Here is a 16058-nt window from a genome sequence, read left to right on the forward strand (position 1 = left end):
CCTATAGGGACTAAGAGGGACCCTTAACATTTGCAACTATACTCAAGAGAATAATAGCCGATGTAGCGCTTGTTCGCTGGGAATAGCTATCATTCTAGCTACAGGGAGATTGTTCTACATGGGGTAGTCTATACATTTAAAGAGGGAAGGGGTTCATGAGAGAATGATAAACGTTCCAAATTTTACAATGGAACGGTTCTGTGTGATTCGGTATGTGCGAGATAAGAGCCCAGGTAAAACCTTCCTGTTACCTCCCTCTACAACACAGGTTCAGAGACAGAATCCTGGCTCACGAGCGAGAAATTCCATCATAGATGACAAAGAGCGTATAATACATCAACAAAAGGAATGTAGTAAATGAGCGAATGATACCCATTATATCCTTATATACCGAGGAGATATGACCGACGGGTGACTTGAGAATATTCCAAAAGAGCGTGAGATTTGGGCTTGGTGAACAGCGGCAGAGTCTCAGACCGCATCTTAGCGTATTCACTAATAGGCAGATGGTTTCGCTGCCGATCCGTTGGCTTGTGGCCCAGCTTGCTGAGCAGCCGCTGCATGCATCTGGGCGTTCTTCTTCTTCCTTCTGTGTGAGTTGGGCTTGTTCTTTTTTTTAGGCTGAGCGGGCTGCTCTGCCGATGGTGCCTGAGGTTCAGGCACCGGCTTCGGGAGTGGTACTGACTTTAACTCTGGCTCCGTTTTAATCACGGGCTCGGGTTCTGTCTTAGGCTTCAAATCCGGTTGAGGGAGGGGTTGCGATTGTGACTGTGGTTGTGACTGTGGTTGCGGCTGCAGCTGCGGCTCGGGCTTTTGCTCAGGCTCCGCCTCCGGCTCTGGCTCTGGCTCCGGCTCAGGTTCTGGCTTTTGTTCGAGCGCCGACTCGGGCCTTTGCTCTATCTCCAGCTCTGGCTTCTGCTCGGGCTCTTGCTTCGACGTTTGCTCGGGATCAAGCCCCTGATCTGGCTTTGGATCTGTAGCGGGCTCCGTCTCTGGCCTAAAGCTTGGTTCTCGCTCTGGCTCTGGATCCGGATCTGCCCAGTCCACAGTCTCTCGCCTAATCAAAGGGGGCGAAGGAGCAAATGTTGGAAACTTCACGGGTGGAGAATCGCTGCAAGATGAAGCCCAATTATATCCATTTTGGGCTGGAGAGGCTAAGAAAGCCGTTGAAGGTGGGATTGGCGATTGGGGCCGCGAATGCGCAGCATTTACGACGGTTGGTGTGTCATCTGCCGAAAGCGGCTCATCGGAATACCGTGGTGAGCTCTCCTCTTTATCATCAGGAGTTTCGGTAGTTGACTGCTTCTCTTCAGCAGGGAGCTTCTCCGAAGGATCCTCCGCATGGCCGTTGTTCTGGTGCCCGTTTGGGGCAGATTCCCGCAGAGAAGTCAGCTTGTCGGCGTAAATCTCCAGAGTCGTGTACATCAAGAAACGGTTGAAATCATCATCCGAGCCAAGGCCATCGCGCACGACTCGGTACCTGAAGCTGAACTCGTCCTTTTCGAAGGCAGCAGCCAGCTTGTCCCGAATGAAACCCTCGAACCATGAATCATGGCCTGGAAGTTCAGAGTACACCTTGCTGACAGTCTTCAGAAGCTGGCGTGTCGACACCTCTTCGCTGAAAGTCAGCATGTACCGTTTGGCGTGCTCTTCGAGGCCGAAGATGCTGTATCGCCTGGCGGCATGGTAGGCATAAACGCTGCGCTCGAATTCGCGAGCCCAAGGGCATTTCTCGGGGCCAAGGTCCGTTGGCTTTAGCGTCTCATAGCAGCCAGTGCTGAGGAAGTGGATGAGCGTATGTCCGATGTCTTCGTTGATGTCGTTGATGTGGAGTTCCAATGAGTTGTGTGATAAGCTTGAGTAAGGGCGAAGGTGGTATTCAGCGATCTTGAAGTGGGTTTGACCGATGACAACAGTGGCAATTGGTGTTGTGTAACAGCTATTTGAATACTGAAGTCAGTGGATGCATCTATGAACTATGTAAATGCATAGGCTGACCTAATCTCTGGCTGAGGGTATTCTGTTATCGGGATTTCCTGGAGTTGTGCCTCATTTTCCTGAGAGCGCAGGAGGTTGTAGTACAGCCGCTTGTAGTTTTTCTGGCCCATTTTGCTCATCAATTGGCCAAATGGCTTCAGTATGAGTCGACAATCTGGTGAAGATGGGGAGGTATGTGGAATTGAGAAATGTTTGTGCTGCTGCGGCACGGTTCGTCTTTAAAGAAAGGGATGAAGGGATGGGCAGATGGGTGGATCTCTGAAGTCTCTCGAAGCCAACTCAGAGCCGCCTGAACTAGCGCCCAGAAACCACGTCAGTCGCATATGTAGATGCAAGGTTGTCTTCATAACGTGTTTTGGAATGCACGAAAGTTGTGTGCATCTGATTGGGATGCGGTGTTCCGGATTGAAGTGGGTATGAGCTGGCAAGAACCCAGACCGCAATCGGGAAACACAAACACACGGGAGTGCTGCTGTGCTGGACTGGCGATCAACAGATTGTGATGCTATTCTGGGTGCCCTGAGAGAAGAATTATGACCTATAATGGGCTTCAAGTAGCCTCGTCAGATTTGTGGACCCGATTCGCCCATTTCTTCTCACAGATAGACTCGTGCCTTACGAAGACCAAGCCTCGTCTTCGCCGGGCCGCCCAATGTCTCGGCGCCATGGTACTCGGTGTCCTGGCTGCATGAAGAGCATTGCGAGTCCAGTGGTTGGAGCAAAGTCAATTGCACAGGGAGCTGCATGGACAGGAGGTGAGTTAGTTTGAAACAGAGGAGTTCGAGGGAGATCATGCTAGAGATTCAGGCATCGGTGACGGGCGCCCGCAGTGGAGACTCGCTCCACATGACAGCAACGTCGAGTCGGTTGGCGCACGGGCGCATCGGCTCAACCGCTGCTGGAGTTTCTTTCCAACACCGCCACCGACTTATGGAATAAGCGCCTGGTTGCTTTTCAACACTACACGCATATCCATCTCTGCAAACGATCAAGAGCTCTCAGGCTGATAAGTTTATCGCTTTATTCCTTGCCATATAGTATAGATATGCGTTGAATACCGTCGCTATTTGTGCTAACATGTCTAGGATTTGATCAAGCAGATCTACTCGCCCTTAACTTTGGATGTGCGATGCACCCAAACGTATACAAACGGATAGATCGTTTCAGGCAGCAGTGTCCACAAAATAATCCCTGTACTCCACACCGACGCCACATACTCCCAGTTTTGTGGCACATTCCAATACCTCCAGAAGAAGACCCCATAGGCTGTATAGCAGCCCAAGTATCGCATGAGCCTACTTCCCCGTCAGCATCTCCCACAGCGGTGTATAACGCAAGCAGGCAATAACAAAGCACGTACCAGATTTCCAACGAATGACCCTTCGTATTCCACTCCTTCCACAACGTCGCCAAACAGATCCATCCGATCGGCATCTGCAGCAGGATTCCCGTCCAGTACGCCGTGACCTGCTCCCTCTCATCCGGCCACAGCATCGTCAACCCCTTCAGCACGCCCACGCCCGCCAGTACGAAGCCCACTATTCTCCGTACTAACCACGCCCGATCGCGCTTTTCATGCGCTCGCCATATTGCCACTGCGACAAATCCTACGTCGAGGAGAAACCAGGCCAGGAATGCAAGGAGCTCAAAGGTGGTAGTTGTAGTCACCACCGCGTAGAATATCTCGTAGGCAAGCGTTAGGCTCATGAATTGGATCCCCTTGGCCGACGCAGACGGGTATGTCCGGTCACTGTATGTGCGAATCATGCAAAATATGTAGCAGAAGGCGTAGAGAATTCCACAGCTGATGATCAGGCCATCCTGAACAAAAAGGTAGCTCTCAGGTGGGGAGAGAGCAGCGTCGGATGGTTGTATTATTAGGTGGGGAGTCTGGTTGGCGAGGGTGAATGTTGGCATTGTGACCTGTTGGATGCTCATTGTCTCCCAGTGTTATGGCATCGAATCAAGAGATGTGCACAGGACCCGGTGCCAATATGGTGAGCTATTGAGGGGTTAGAAGGGGTATCGCCGTGATTAAGAGTGAATGTAGTAGCCTATCGACCGATCGGCTTGCCGCGGATACACTCTCCAGTAGTTCGCAAAATGCGGGTCGGCTAGGAACCCTCGGGATGATGTCAGTGGGATGCGTACGGATAAGCACTCTTCCAATTGGGATAGTCAGTAAGATAATTATGAACCTCTGTTTGAAAGGGTATAGAAGACTGGACATGATCGTGGAAGGTCAGTGTTGCAGCGGGTATCTGTGAGCACTGAACTATCACCATGGAGCTCTTATCTCTCTCTTCAACGGCCTCAACATTGTGATTCGTCTTCGAGAACCAACCCCTGTTGCCTAAAAGGAGTGATATCGGTAATCCATCTATCATGTTTCTTTCTGATACTGTGCCAATCATTTAAAGAATGCGAGGTTTTGCCAGGGTGCACATATCTTCTCATCTTCTATGAACACAAGGGAGATGACTAGTGCTATACCCACAGCCACACTTATCAGAAACACTGTCCCAGAGAAGTGTATAACCGCATTTCACAGGCGTAATCCTTTGGACCAATGTGACTGAAATGATAGTAGTTGATGGTTTGGATGGGTATTGGGACAGTGGAGGCCTGAGGTATTGATTTATCACTGACTCGATCACGGGTCGAGAAATTCCACCTCTTATTAAACTTCGAGTTTCCCAAGTCCCGGCCCACTATTCAGCAAAATCTAGCGGAACCAAGAAATGCCCTCTCTATGATCTTGAAGATCTTGTGCAGTACCCTTTTTTGATCATACCACCTCGTTGCTCACGCTTATGGAGGAAGATACTGCAATAGCGTCGCGTCCGGATGGTTTCTGTATGTGTCTACAAGTTGATTGCCTACCACAGAACTTCTTAGAATGCTAATGTGTGTGCACTATGATAATCAACTAGGAGACCCGAATTATTATACACAGTGCCTTATAATACTGCGCCATATTGCCCACCCGTGAGACAGCCGCTTTTGTGGACTCGCCCATCCTTCGGTCGGGCTTGATGAGCCACATCGCAGCAAAATCACGCCATCGCGCTAAGATCTCATCTATAAAGTCGAATTGTTCCCCACAGTCCAGTCAGAATCTTAATCTCACAGTAAATTCACTACTTGATCTCTATTACACTTCCGAAGGGAGCGCTGATGAGCCTAATGCCCTCGATAATACCTCCAACCCAAGTAGCCACCTATCCCGGCGACTGTGGCTACAGATGTGCCTAAACTAATCATAGCAGCCTTTAATTTGGGCCCCAAATAATCTTCGATAATCTTGTGGAACTTGTCTGGCTCATTTCCCCGAGGATACTTCTCTTCGGGAATGGGCACGTCCAAGAATGGACAGATCTCGTCCCATCCCAGTCCATCCTCAAGTTTGACGACGAGAAGCCTATCCTTCGGCAGTGTTTTCTTCACTTCCCGGATGCTATTGTTTGTGATTAGCCTAGCATGACTGACCGAGCGAGCAGCAACACCTACTATTCAACATAGTTCTTGCGAAGAGCTTCTTCGTTGTTCGGATGGCCAGGGTTTGTTCCATCAGAATAAGCCCAGTACATCACTTCGGCTAGTTTAAAGAACCCATCTACTTCCGAGTCAAAGTGCCTCAGAATGTTGAGTGGAAATCTGCGGCCCGCCACGATCGCTTCTCCAACTGTCTTGTTGAACGACTTGACCCAGTTGTCAGGCGAGCGCTCAGTCACTATAAATTTGACGTCAGGGTCTTCCATATAACCAGCCAGAGCTCGGAGTCCAATGTAGCTTGGTATCTCCATCAAGCACTGATACCCTGGCAGTCAGCATTTGGTTAACAAGGAATCAGCGAATTCTAAGGTCAACGAACGTCAAAGCTCCCTATCCATCGATCAAGGTCTGGCGTCTCGTATCTCTTGATACCAGAGAATCGATTATTATGAGCTACGATGCCCTCTGTGAAGGTCTTGATGTGAGGCTTTCTGCCCTTGAGCATCAAATCGATCATGTGATATGGTGTATATCCAATCATCTCCAACGCTTCGTGGAGACCCAGAGTACCCGTTCTGTCCAGGTGTCAGTCCGAAAGATCTTCTGTTTGCTACCAGGATACGGCTGGCTGCATTTCAAGCCGACAACGAGATTTCCTACCTGCTGCAGCTGGCTACAATGAGCCGCATCTTCTTTTTGTCGGCTGGCTGAGCCAGCCTGTCAACTAGTCGCGACATGTTCGAGTCTGCTATGTCTGCCTGTGGTCGGAATTTTGAAGAAGGCGACGAAGCCTAAGATGACAGGACACCCCATATTTAACTTCCTTATTATGCCCAACTTTCAAGACCAAGTTGCAAGTCTTACGAGGGGGACTGGCCACTGCAGCCAGTGAGCTCGGATGGAATGCCTGCAGCTAATTCCTGGTTTCTGTCGGCTAGGAATCGGTCTAACGGCTCGAAAGTCACACCTATCAAGAGCCTTGTTACTTTGTTTGCGTGGAGAAACAATGGGCATGACGGGCGGCATGTGGAGCCACCATGGCCATTCAGAATACTAGGCACAAGGCTAGTCTGCCGTGTGAGGCTTGAGCCCGGAAGAATTGGTTATGCACTGTTGGCTAGTACCTTCGGACTGGATAGACCGAGCTATGAACGACAATGTTGAGGAATTCTCCTACCGATTAACAGAGCCAAGTGCCGACTGGACTGTGGGGTCGCCAGTCTGAATAATGCCGGAGGGAAGAGAGTTTTGCAGGATGAAAAGCGAGCACGTTCGGGAGGTGAGGACGTCACACCAGCTCAAGCCTTGATCCAGTCAGTTGCATGCATTAACCCCTCTCACCCCACGTCTGGCTCGTATTCCACATGATAGGCTGTTGTAGTCGGAACCTTGCTATTAGCCATTGGATGCTATCATCACTGCCCAGTTTAGCATCTATTTCGCGGCACGTTTACAAGCCGGTACCATTCACTGCGAAAGATCAGCGTCCTCTGACAAAGCAAGTCTATTGCGAGCTGGCATAAGGCCGTTACTACTAATCAAAGCAGTGGAATCATCTATATTGACCTTGTCGAAGAATCGACCTATTCTGCTAGCGGGGGACACCGGATACGTCAGCAGTGTCAGCAAACCGACATAGTATTCCAGTACCGGCTCGTCAAGAAGGGGATCCGACAAAAGTTGCCGGGCGCTGTGTCTCCACATATCCTACGAATGTCGTCGTTCCTCTCTCAAACGGACTGTGCAGCTTGCAGTTTTACACCCACTATCAGCCCCATCCCCTCGGCTATTGACACCCTGCAAATCCCAGTGATATCGATGCCACCCGAGAATCTAGAAGTCCACCAAGGTAGGGTGATATACTCTGGATTGGTATCTACTACTATGGAGCCCAAAAGAGGTTTCTCCAAACAAGAATATGGTTATATGCACGCGCTGCCGGTATCATTTGCTCTGAATGGACGGTATATTCCGCGTCTCACAAAACCTTTCATCGCACTGACCCACCTGCATAATCCTTAAGTGCGACGATTAATTGCATCGACGATCACTAGGCAATAGATTGGCACATATACTTATACAGAAAATAAAAAAAAATAGCTTCACCATTTCATACAGATCTCTCATTCTAGACCGACCGCCAAGAACCCCTGTCAGGACATTGCTACATTGAAAGGACCTATGTCAAGAGCAAACTGCCTCACAATGACCATGAGCGATTAGTACACAGAATTAACTTACAGTCCAGTAAGAATACACCACGTCCCATGTCCATGATAAAATCTGACAGCAAGCTATATTTGTCCTTTGTGTTGAGAACCTGAACTGAGATATAAATTGAATGTTAATCATTACTACTCTTGATGAGGTGAATCGTAGCTGATGGCATTCCTCGCTACCTCAGTTCTATGCAGGAAATTATCATTATCGTATATCACAATCGCATCATCTGATTCGGGGGTCAACCTTCAAACGAGGGACCAGCGTACCCATCGATAACGACAAGTTTTACTCTATACTGGTAGAACCCCACTTATGGGAATGTAATGGTCCTAGAGATACCTTCTTGATCTGCTGAGCCGGGTTACGCATAACCATGTTAGATTTATATCCTGGGAAATGAGAGCTGGTCAACAAAGATTCAATCTGATATGGCATGCTTGACCGTGGGATCTTTATGCACTCCGAGCCCTGTAGATGCGACGCAAATAATGGAAGGCCAATCCATCCCTACACCTCATGTTTACGAACCGCCTCATCACCACCGGTGTCCTCCCAATACGCTCGCATATTTTCCCGAGTGATGAAGCTCAAAACGCGCTGCCTATCCTGCATATTGCAACCTTCTGTGTCCATCGTATCTGCAAAAATTCGTTGGAGCTTATGCCTCGCAAAGTAGCACATCATAGCTACCTCACGCACATCCAGATCCTGCTCGTCTTCACGGACAACCCACACATTTCCAATATCAAGATTCCAATGCAGAGAAGCCCAGCCCCATGAAGAGTCGGAAGGGTTGGTATCCCTCATCATGAATGCTGCATTTTCATTGCTGCTTGCAGTCAATGTTGCGTCCCATCCGGGAGGGTTATCGTGGAACTCAGCGTTGGGGTCTTTCCAGAAAATGAGCGGCACGCCGAGGAGAGCGGAAATCGGTGAGATAGAGATGCCCTCCTCAGCAAGAAGAGTAAGCCGGGTTGATTGTTTTATGTCGATGGAAACGAACGGCTTCGATCCATGGAGCTTTATTTCCCCGTCGCAGCAGATCTTCACACCCCGAATAACTGTGGGAGCTCGATACTACAGATCAGGAACGGATTCTCTGACCTCGGTACTTCCCTATGTCACGAAGTAATCCATCATATGCCGAAAGTCGGCCAGTTCTATATCGGCGTAGTCTTCTGGGTGGATTTCCCGGATTGCAATCATCGGGCCATGGTATGCGTGGGGACAGCTGGCAGCGGAAGATGCTCTTACGGAGGCCAGTATGCTTTGATTTGGGAGTGAGCCGTCAACGAGGTATGCGTCGCGATGCAACAGATGAACACAGTATCCTTCTTTCCGCGAGGCCCATGCGACGAAACCAGATCCTAAGTTTCGCCCTCGTACCTCGTTGCGTTCCACACGCAGTCTTCCTGTGATGGGTGAATCAGGACCAAGATATGGATGTACCAGTGCTTCTGTCCACCGCTCCCCTGACTCTTTGTCGTATTGGCGCTTAGTAGGGATCCAGACCAGAACAGGCTTAGCTTTGTGTGCTGGGAAGAAAATGGCTCGCTTGTGCTCCGGGGATGGTCGGCCAGGCTGGGTGGCAAACTTCTTGCAAGCAGCTTGTGGGAAGGAAAATCGCTGGCTTGACAATCTTTCGAGCAATAATGTATGCTGCGACAGCGCCCACATCGCCGGGCTGGCGTTTTATTACACATCACACAACAGTCGTCGGGCTCAAAGTCTCGGCGTGGATCAGTCCTAGTTTGTACATCAGAAACCCTTCCCTCGCTGTGCCATGTCATTGTCAGCTATCCAGTCACATATCATTCGATCTACAGCAGGGAGCCTCACGTAAGTAATAGCTTTGTCCGGATTGTACTCTGTTCGGCCTTGGCTGTATCCACATCCTTCTGTCTCTGCCGCCAGTCCTCCAGCGTCGGGCCTGAAAAGTCCGACACAATGCCCGATTGCATGACATTTGGTAAGGCCGCCGTCGCACCTGGCTGTATCCACTCTCTGGAAAAGCCTCGAATGCGGGTTACAAGGTTGTTCGTTAGACGGTGGGTAGCGAGATGTATAGCTTCCGAGTTTGAGCACGGAACTCCCCAGGCAGGATAACACACACCATGTCTGCCCCGGGTCTCGATCGGATTGTTCAACGCAGCCAGGAACATTTCACACAGAAGACACGACTTTTTACTGCACCCAATGTAGTCCAGCATTCTTCGTGCTCCACGGCACTCTTCGTAATGGGATATGAGCTGCATCTCAGCGTGCAGTGAGAAAGGCTCGGCACAGGCCTGTTTGAACCTTTCTTTATAGGGGTCAAGCAAATCAATGACTGATTTGGCTGCGATCCCCAGACCTAGTCGCTCCCAAGCTGTGACGATATCTACCACGAAGTCCCTCCCCAGTGTCGTCTTTGGCGTAGAAGGCACTAGAGAAACTTGAGCATGTCGAAGCTGTGGCTCCCAAAGCGCAATTTCCCGCAAAAGCCGACAGTCCGTCAATGGCCTGGCAACAAATCTCAGACACACCCAAAGCCGCAAGCCAGGTTTGGGGCCAAGTGCATCCAACAGTAACTGTTGTGCTTCTGTTTCCCTGACACAACGGTAGGCTTGTTGGACCAAACAAGACCTGGTATTTGAATCCATCCTCTCGCTATCAAAGCGCAGCAAAAGTGCGGCCATGATTATCCAAGTTTGGACTGCCGATTCACGCCCCGGCCATACCTTCGAATCCCAATCCGTATCAACATGACTGCCGGTGTATGCTTTTTGGCAAGCGGCGATCCAGTAGTCAACTCGACTAGACGTATAGTTGATCGAAGCAGTCTCAAAGTCGGTTATGAATTTCGCTGTTGGACTTGGCTCTGCGCGGTCGTCACATTCAGTTATGACTGCATCACACTACACCACTCGCTGCACGCATACCTTTGGCACTGGCACAACAGGCTAGATAGCTCTCTAACATCCGACAATACTCTAGTGTCGTAGGATCAGAGTCGAATCCACCATTCCGTGCAACGTCTATGATAATACTACCTTCCTCTTCGCGTATCGTAGCCGCAGTAACCCCGTCCCATCCCTTGCACGGCGACAGTAGCTGGCAAACACAGTCTAGAAACTTCCGCCACACAGATTCCCTTGACGTAAATAGAGCTGCAGCGTTTTCTGTCGCGGTGTCCGTCTCTTCAACTGCCGCTTCGGCCTCAGTCTCACTGTCTGTATCGCTGGCAGCGGCATCTCCAGACTGCTGGGCCTGCGCATGGCTTCTTCCTCTCGTAAGATAGGCCAGAATATGTGCAGCCCAGACAACGTGCGCGACATCCTCTTCCTGAAGATGAGTTGTTTCTGATGCCATATTGGGTCTCTATCACACATATATTATTAGTGAAAATGGAGGTGCGATGTGGTGTTGGACAGCTGGCGCGGGGTAGGATGGCTGGTTCTAATTTGTCAGTTGTTTCCCTATCATGAACATGGACACTTGCTCAATATGCTCATCTATTCAGTCTGTTTTCCCCAGCATACTCACTCAGCGATGATGTCTTCTTACCTCGAACCGGAGAAGATGCGCGTCCCGCGGTGTTAATTTCCGGTAGACATCATTGTAACGTGGGCGGTAGGGGAGGCTTGAAGAACAATGGCCGTGAACTGCTCCTGCTAACACAGACGAAGAGTTTGCCTGGATTATACAGGCGAATCTTCTGCCAACTTACTTCTCCTTAAATCATTATTTTCAGCTAGAAAATACAGCCACAAGAAGTCATGGCTCAAGTGAGTCCAAGACACTACAACAACCTCCTTCTGCCAGCGGCAAACTATACGCGACTGTCACGCCTAATCAGCCTACTTCGATCTGCAGAAAATGTACTTGACTTCGGTCCTGCACGTTCCCAACGACTTCTCATCATTGAAGTGTCCAGAAGTGACTTGGCAGAACTAGGTAAAGGCTGCTTGGACATAACACTCACCGGAACTGACAAATTTCCCATAATGAGATTCACCTATTTCGAGTCAGACCAAACTCTGATAATCAAGTTGTCGATAACACATCCCACAAAACCGTCTCCACAACTTTCCACAATAAGATTTTCAATCATTGCAAGAGTCTAGGAATTACATAGACAAGGCTCCGACCCACAGGACCAAGTAGACGAGCTTTGTGTGTCCTGGTCAAGGAACCAGACCAGTTTAACTTTCCCAAGTCACGCACCAGGCAGGATGATCACCCATCATTTTTCCTTGAGGTGGGTGTGGCAGAGCCGCTTTTGCAACTAAGAATAGACGCGCGTCTCTGGTTAGAATGTACAGAAGGCAGAATTAAGCTTGTTCTGTTGATCAAGCTTGATGTTGCTGACAAGAGTATCCGACTGGAACGATAGAAATGCGTCCGGAATACACAGACGCGGTCTCGAGGGTACGAGACGTATAGAGCTGCAAGAATCGAAAAGGATGTATTCATCTATTTTGATGATATTGAGGAGATTAAGGTTGTCAATGGACCATTGATGTTACCTTGCGACCCGATGTTTGATGGCCCAGTTGCTTTCCCTCCCTCGGTATCTAGTCATCACGACGAGTTTTGCATTCGGATGAGCAATTGAAGAGCTTTGCGAAGGAGGTCAATGCAACTCTTTGATTGTGGTTATATGCTATGTTTGCGGCTCTCTTATGGCTGTTCAGAGGGATATACCCGACATAAACCCATAACTCAAGGAATATCCCCAGACATAATATATCTCAATCCCCATTGAACGGATGCCTCCGAAGTTCAGAAGAGCCAGATACGATAATAAGAACTCGAATCCAACAGACTCGTCCTAGCTAGATTTCCTATCATCCTCCTTACCATTTACCAATCCTCTCTCAGTCCAATCCCACCAATCTCACCCCAATTCACAAGAAACGACAATACAATGCCTCGAATCAAACCCACCGACTACACCACCTTCCTCATCCGCCCAACCACCTACACCAATATCCCCAACCTCATCGATCGCATCCTCTTCGCCCAGGTCCTCCTCGACAACAACAACAACAACAACAACAACGCAACCAGACCACCAGCCCCATCCCAACGGCTCATCATCCACAAAATGCCCCAACACGACCTACCAGCCCTCGAAGAAGCCCGCCTCACCCACAAAAACAGACTTTACCTCCTCCCCCTAACATTCATATACTTCGAAGCCGAAGAAACCTTACTAGTCAAGATAACCGACCTACAACACACCGTCCTGCGAACCCTCTTCGACAACATGCTCGGTTTTGAAACCATAGTACCTGGAATCTTCCGTCTCGAGAGCATTGAACCGGGAAGTGGAGGACTACTCTACCTTTTTTGCTCTAGTAGTACTATCATACCTGACCGTACCTTCTTCCCCCAGTCCGGTTTACTAGTAGAAATGGGTATCTCTGAGCCGCTGGAGCAATTACGTGTCGATGCAAAGCTATGGCTCGAATGTAGCGGGTACTATATCAAGAACGTCCTTCTACTCAAGCTAGATGGTGGGAAAAGAGTGATCCGCTTGGAACGGTGGAGTGTGTTTAGACGACCGGATCTGTCGTTGATGCCTGTGCATTTGGACAAGTATGATGTTCTGGTTGGGTTTCAGGATCTTAGTGATATTGTGGTGGTTAATGGTCCGTTGGTGCTGCCGATCGATTTAGGGGGTGATGGCGCTGGGGCTTCGCGGCATAAGGTCGTTCCTGGTGTGGGTGTTCGGGTTGAGGATGAGGAGTTGAAGCGGTTGGCGAGGGATTTTGTGGAGTGGTCTGCTAGATGATACTAGTGTTGAGTTGTTACTGGGCTTTGGTTAGGATGGAGATTAAGTGACACCTTAGGTTCGTCTAGTCGACTTACAATATTCCCAGTTCAAGGAAAAGCTCTAATTATTGTAAGGATGAACAAGTTGTAAGCTTAGCAATAAGACACACCTCTTGTTAATCTAGGTTACCCACTTCTGCGTTTGATTACTACAGCAAGTAGTGGAAGCCTAGCTGTATTTACTGCAAAGTGTTGTGGCGTATTCTACGTGGATAGAGGAGGTAGGACACCAATTGGAGCATTTACGAATGATGAAGACAGTCTGGAAACCAGGAATAATGCGACGCACTGAACGCATTTATTCAGTAGCTAACGATAAGACAATATGGGCCTGAAAGAGAGACATGTCAGAGGAACATATACACTTGCTTCTCCCCAACATGGAGGAGGACATAAGTGCATGAATGCTTTCTGATGACGGAGCAGGCTGTACGGTTGCAGATAGGATGGAAATCAGTCAACAGGTAAATCGAACAATGACTCGAGCAGTCACATTTTGATTAAAGATTCAGTCAGGCCGAATACTTAGTAGTCATCGCCACGACTGATCACCTCCTTTCCACCACTGTGGAGCAGGATAGTCTGAAAATGGTTAGATTTATCGTGATAACTGTAGTGGGAGTCTTACGTGTTCAAACTGAGCAGTGTATGAGCCCTTCACATCAACAAGCGGCTCATAATACTCGACAACGCCGTTATCGATCAAATGTCTCATCTGATACCGAGTCAGCGAATTCTCTGCATCTGAGTTGCTCAACTTACTCCGAGATGGTATTTCTCCACTCCGAGACGCTCAAGGTATCGACGACAGAAGACAAGGCTTCCAAAGTTGGCGTCGATAGTCTTGAGAAGATTCTTGGCAGAGGCAAGACGCAGGTTGGCACCGGAGACATCGGCGTTTCTTCCGTAGCCGTAGACACCCACCTGACCAGTTAGCCTTGGTAACGCATTGAACAAACAGACACCTACATCATCATAGAGAACTCCTCTGCCGGTACTTCCGAATGTTTCGATGGCGAAGACTTCACCCTCCTCCATCTTGTCTGGCCTGCTGTTCTTGATGAATGGGACCTGTTTACCGCCATGGATATTATACCGAAGGATATCATGCCCCGTGATGTTCCGGATGGCTTTCACAGGGTGGGTCTTTCCGGCAATTTCGACCTCGTAGCTTTCCATAACTTCCTGGATTGCAGCGCCGATTTCACTCACTCTGGCGTCAATGCCAGAATGCTACTAACGTTAGCTGTGACTTAATGGCCAGTAAGGCAAACATACCATGATGCCAGTATTAGTCGCCTCCTTCACAGCCGTCAGGAGATTGTCATATGTGTGGTCGAAGGCCACAGTGAAAGCCGAGTCGACAATGCGACCGTTGACATGGACACCAAAGTCGACTTTCAGCACATCACTTTGATCCAAAAACACGTCCTTGGCACCCGGGTTGGGCGTCCAATGGGCGGCGACATTGTTCAAGCACAACCCAGTAGGAAACCCCATTCCGGCCTTGAAACCGTCTCCGGGTTCAAGACCCTGGTGGCCAGACAAAGCGCGAACCCCATCCTCAATTCCCTCGGCAATTGTAGTGAGACTTGCTCCGGGCTTGATGAGCTCTTTCTGAGCGTACTGGCGAACCTGGCGATGGATCTCGGCGGCTTGACGGTACTCGTCGAGGAAACCGTCATCCCAAAGACGTGAATTGTAACGCAGTTCCTCGTCCGTCGTGCGAGATGTATTCTCGTCCTGGTAGGGGACGCACTCCCCAACGGGATATCCAGACGGGAAGAGAGTCGAAACCAGAACGCGGGGAGGGTTGGACTGCTTCAGTGGCAGGATTCCTTTTTTGGTCTTCTTCTTAGACCTCTTGCGTTTCTTTTTCTTGTCTACAAGACTGATTGTTAGAAATGTAGATGCTCAAACGGATTGTGGAGTACTTTGAACGTACCGGCATTCGCAGCGGTCTTCACCCCCTCTTCTTCGTTCGCTTCGCCGTCATCATCATCGTCATCGCCGAGATTTCCGCCATCCAAGTCGGCCGACTGGGAGCCATTGCGGGCGGGTTTGGGGTCAGGATTGGCAGGCTTGAACTCGGAGGAATTGGAGGCTAGATGCAGATAGGTGAGCAGGGAGCTTCTTCAGCTGCGAAGGTGTCATACCATCAGGAGTCTGCCGGTGGCCTTCGGGGGTTTTCGATCCCATGTTGCAATTTCAAGGCGCGATACTGACATGAACTTGACGCGATAATTGTGGTCTGATTGTGAGAGAAAGAAGTAAGACGAGCTGACATTTGATTTTCTTGTTTAGACTCAAGTCACGCCCCGCTCTACTTTAGGCTTAGTTCTGGATCCACCCGCCGCACTTCAACCACGGGACTACCCTCGGATTAACAATTAGTCCGGGGTCAGAGCCCTAGGCCATCAATGGAGATTCCCGTCAGTTTATTTCACCGCAGAGTTGTGCTGAAATCTGTAGGTGTACAATCATGTTCAAGCAGAAGATAGTGCATGTCTAGTATATGCAGG

General features: G+C 49.5%; 6 protein-coding genes across 6 annotated transcripts; 1 reads left to right on the top strand and 5 right to left on the bottom strand.

Annotated features, from left to right (window-relative positions):
• Positions 1-495: 495 nt before the first annotated feature.
• ASPBRDRAFT_119413 (uncharacterized protein) lies at positions 496-2117 on the bottom strand (the record flags this gene model as incomplete). The annotated part of the gene is made up of 2 exons (XM_067617253.1): positions 496-1939; positions 1999-2117. The coding sequence occupies 2 exons, from the start codon at positions 2115-2117 to the stop codon at positions 496-498; spliced, it is 1563 nt and encodes a 520-aa protein (XP_067481681.1).
• Positions 2118-3100: 983 nt separating this feature from the next.
• ASPBRDRAFT_193156 (uncharacterized protein) lies at positions 3101-3915 on the bottom strand (the record flags this gene model as incomplete). The annotated part of the gene is made up of 2 exons (XM_067620577.1): positions 3101-3293; positions 3359-3915. 2 exons carry the CDS (start codon positions 3913-3915, stop codon positions 3101-3103), a joined length of 750 nt encoding a protein of 249 aa, XP_067481682.1.
• Positions 3916-4936: 1021 nt separating this feature from the next.
• On the bottom strand, positions 4937-6351 carry ASPBRDRAFT_39553 (uncharacterized protein). The gene is made up of 4 exons (XM_067624167.1): positions 6154-6351; positions 5873-6068; positions 5509-5810; positions 4937-5455 (listed from the first exon to the last, which is right to left on the bottom strand). The coding sequence occupies exons 1-4, from the start codon at positions 6228-6230 to the stop codon at positions 5182-5184; spliced, it is 849 nt and encodes a 282-aa protein (XP_067481683.1). The 5' UTR covers positions 6231-6351; the 3' UTR covers positions 4937-5181.
• A 1326-nt stretch (positions 6352-7677) lies between these two features.
• On the bottom strand, positions 7678-11247 carry ASPBRDRAFT_72837 (nucleic acid/nucleotide deaminase domain-containing protein; the record flags this gene model as incomplete). Its single annotated transcript, XM_067629190.1, has 5 exons — positions 10638-11247; positions 9556-10576; positions 8842-9346; positions 8230-8793; positions 7678-7692 (listed from the first exon to the last, which is right to left on the bottom strand). Exons 1-5 carry the CDS (start codon positions 11065-11067, stop codon positions 7678-7680), a joined length of 2535 nt encoding a protein of 844 aa, XP_067481684.1. The 5' UTR covers positions 11068-11247.
• A 1378-nt stretch (positions 11248-12625) lies between these two features.
• Positions 12626-13495, top strand: ASPBRDRAFT_27467 (uncharacterized protein; the record flags this gene model as incomplete). Its single annotated transcript, XM_067622382.1, has 1 exon — positions 12626-13495. One exon carries the CDS (start codon positions 12626-12628, stop codon positions 13493-13495), a length of 870 nt encoding a protein of 289 aa, XP_067481685.1.
• A 268-nt stretch (positions 13496-13763) lies between these two features.
• ASPBRDRAFT_72838 (putative methionine aminopeptidase, type II) lies at positions 13764-15956 on the bottom strand. Its single transcript, XM_067629191.1, has 6 exons — positions 15693-15956; positions 15482-15640; positions 14815-15419; positions 14299-14769; positions 14165-14251; positions 13764-14118 (listed from the first exon to the last, which is right to left on the bottom strand). Exons 1-6 carry the CDS (start codon positions 15733-15735, stop codon positions 14062-14064), a joined length of 1422 nt encoding a protein of 473 aa, XP_067481686.1. The 5' UTR covers positions 15736-15956; the 3' UTR covers positions 13764-14061.
• Positions 15957-16058: the final 102 nt, after the last annotated feature.

This window comes from Aspergillus brasiliensis, assembly GCF_001889945.1.
Source record: "Aspergillus brasiliensis CBS 101740 unplaced genomic scaffold ASPBRscaffold_3, whole genome shotgun sequence".
NCBI classification, from domain to species: Eukaryota; Fungi; Ascomycota; class Eurotiomycetes; order Eurotiales; family Aspergillaceae; genus Aspergillus; species Aspergillus brasiliensis.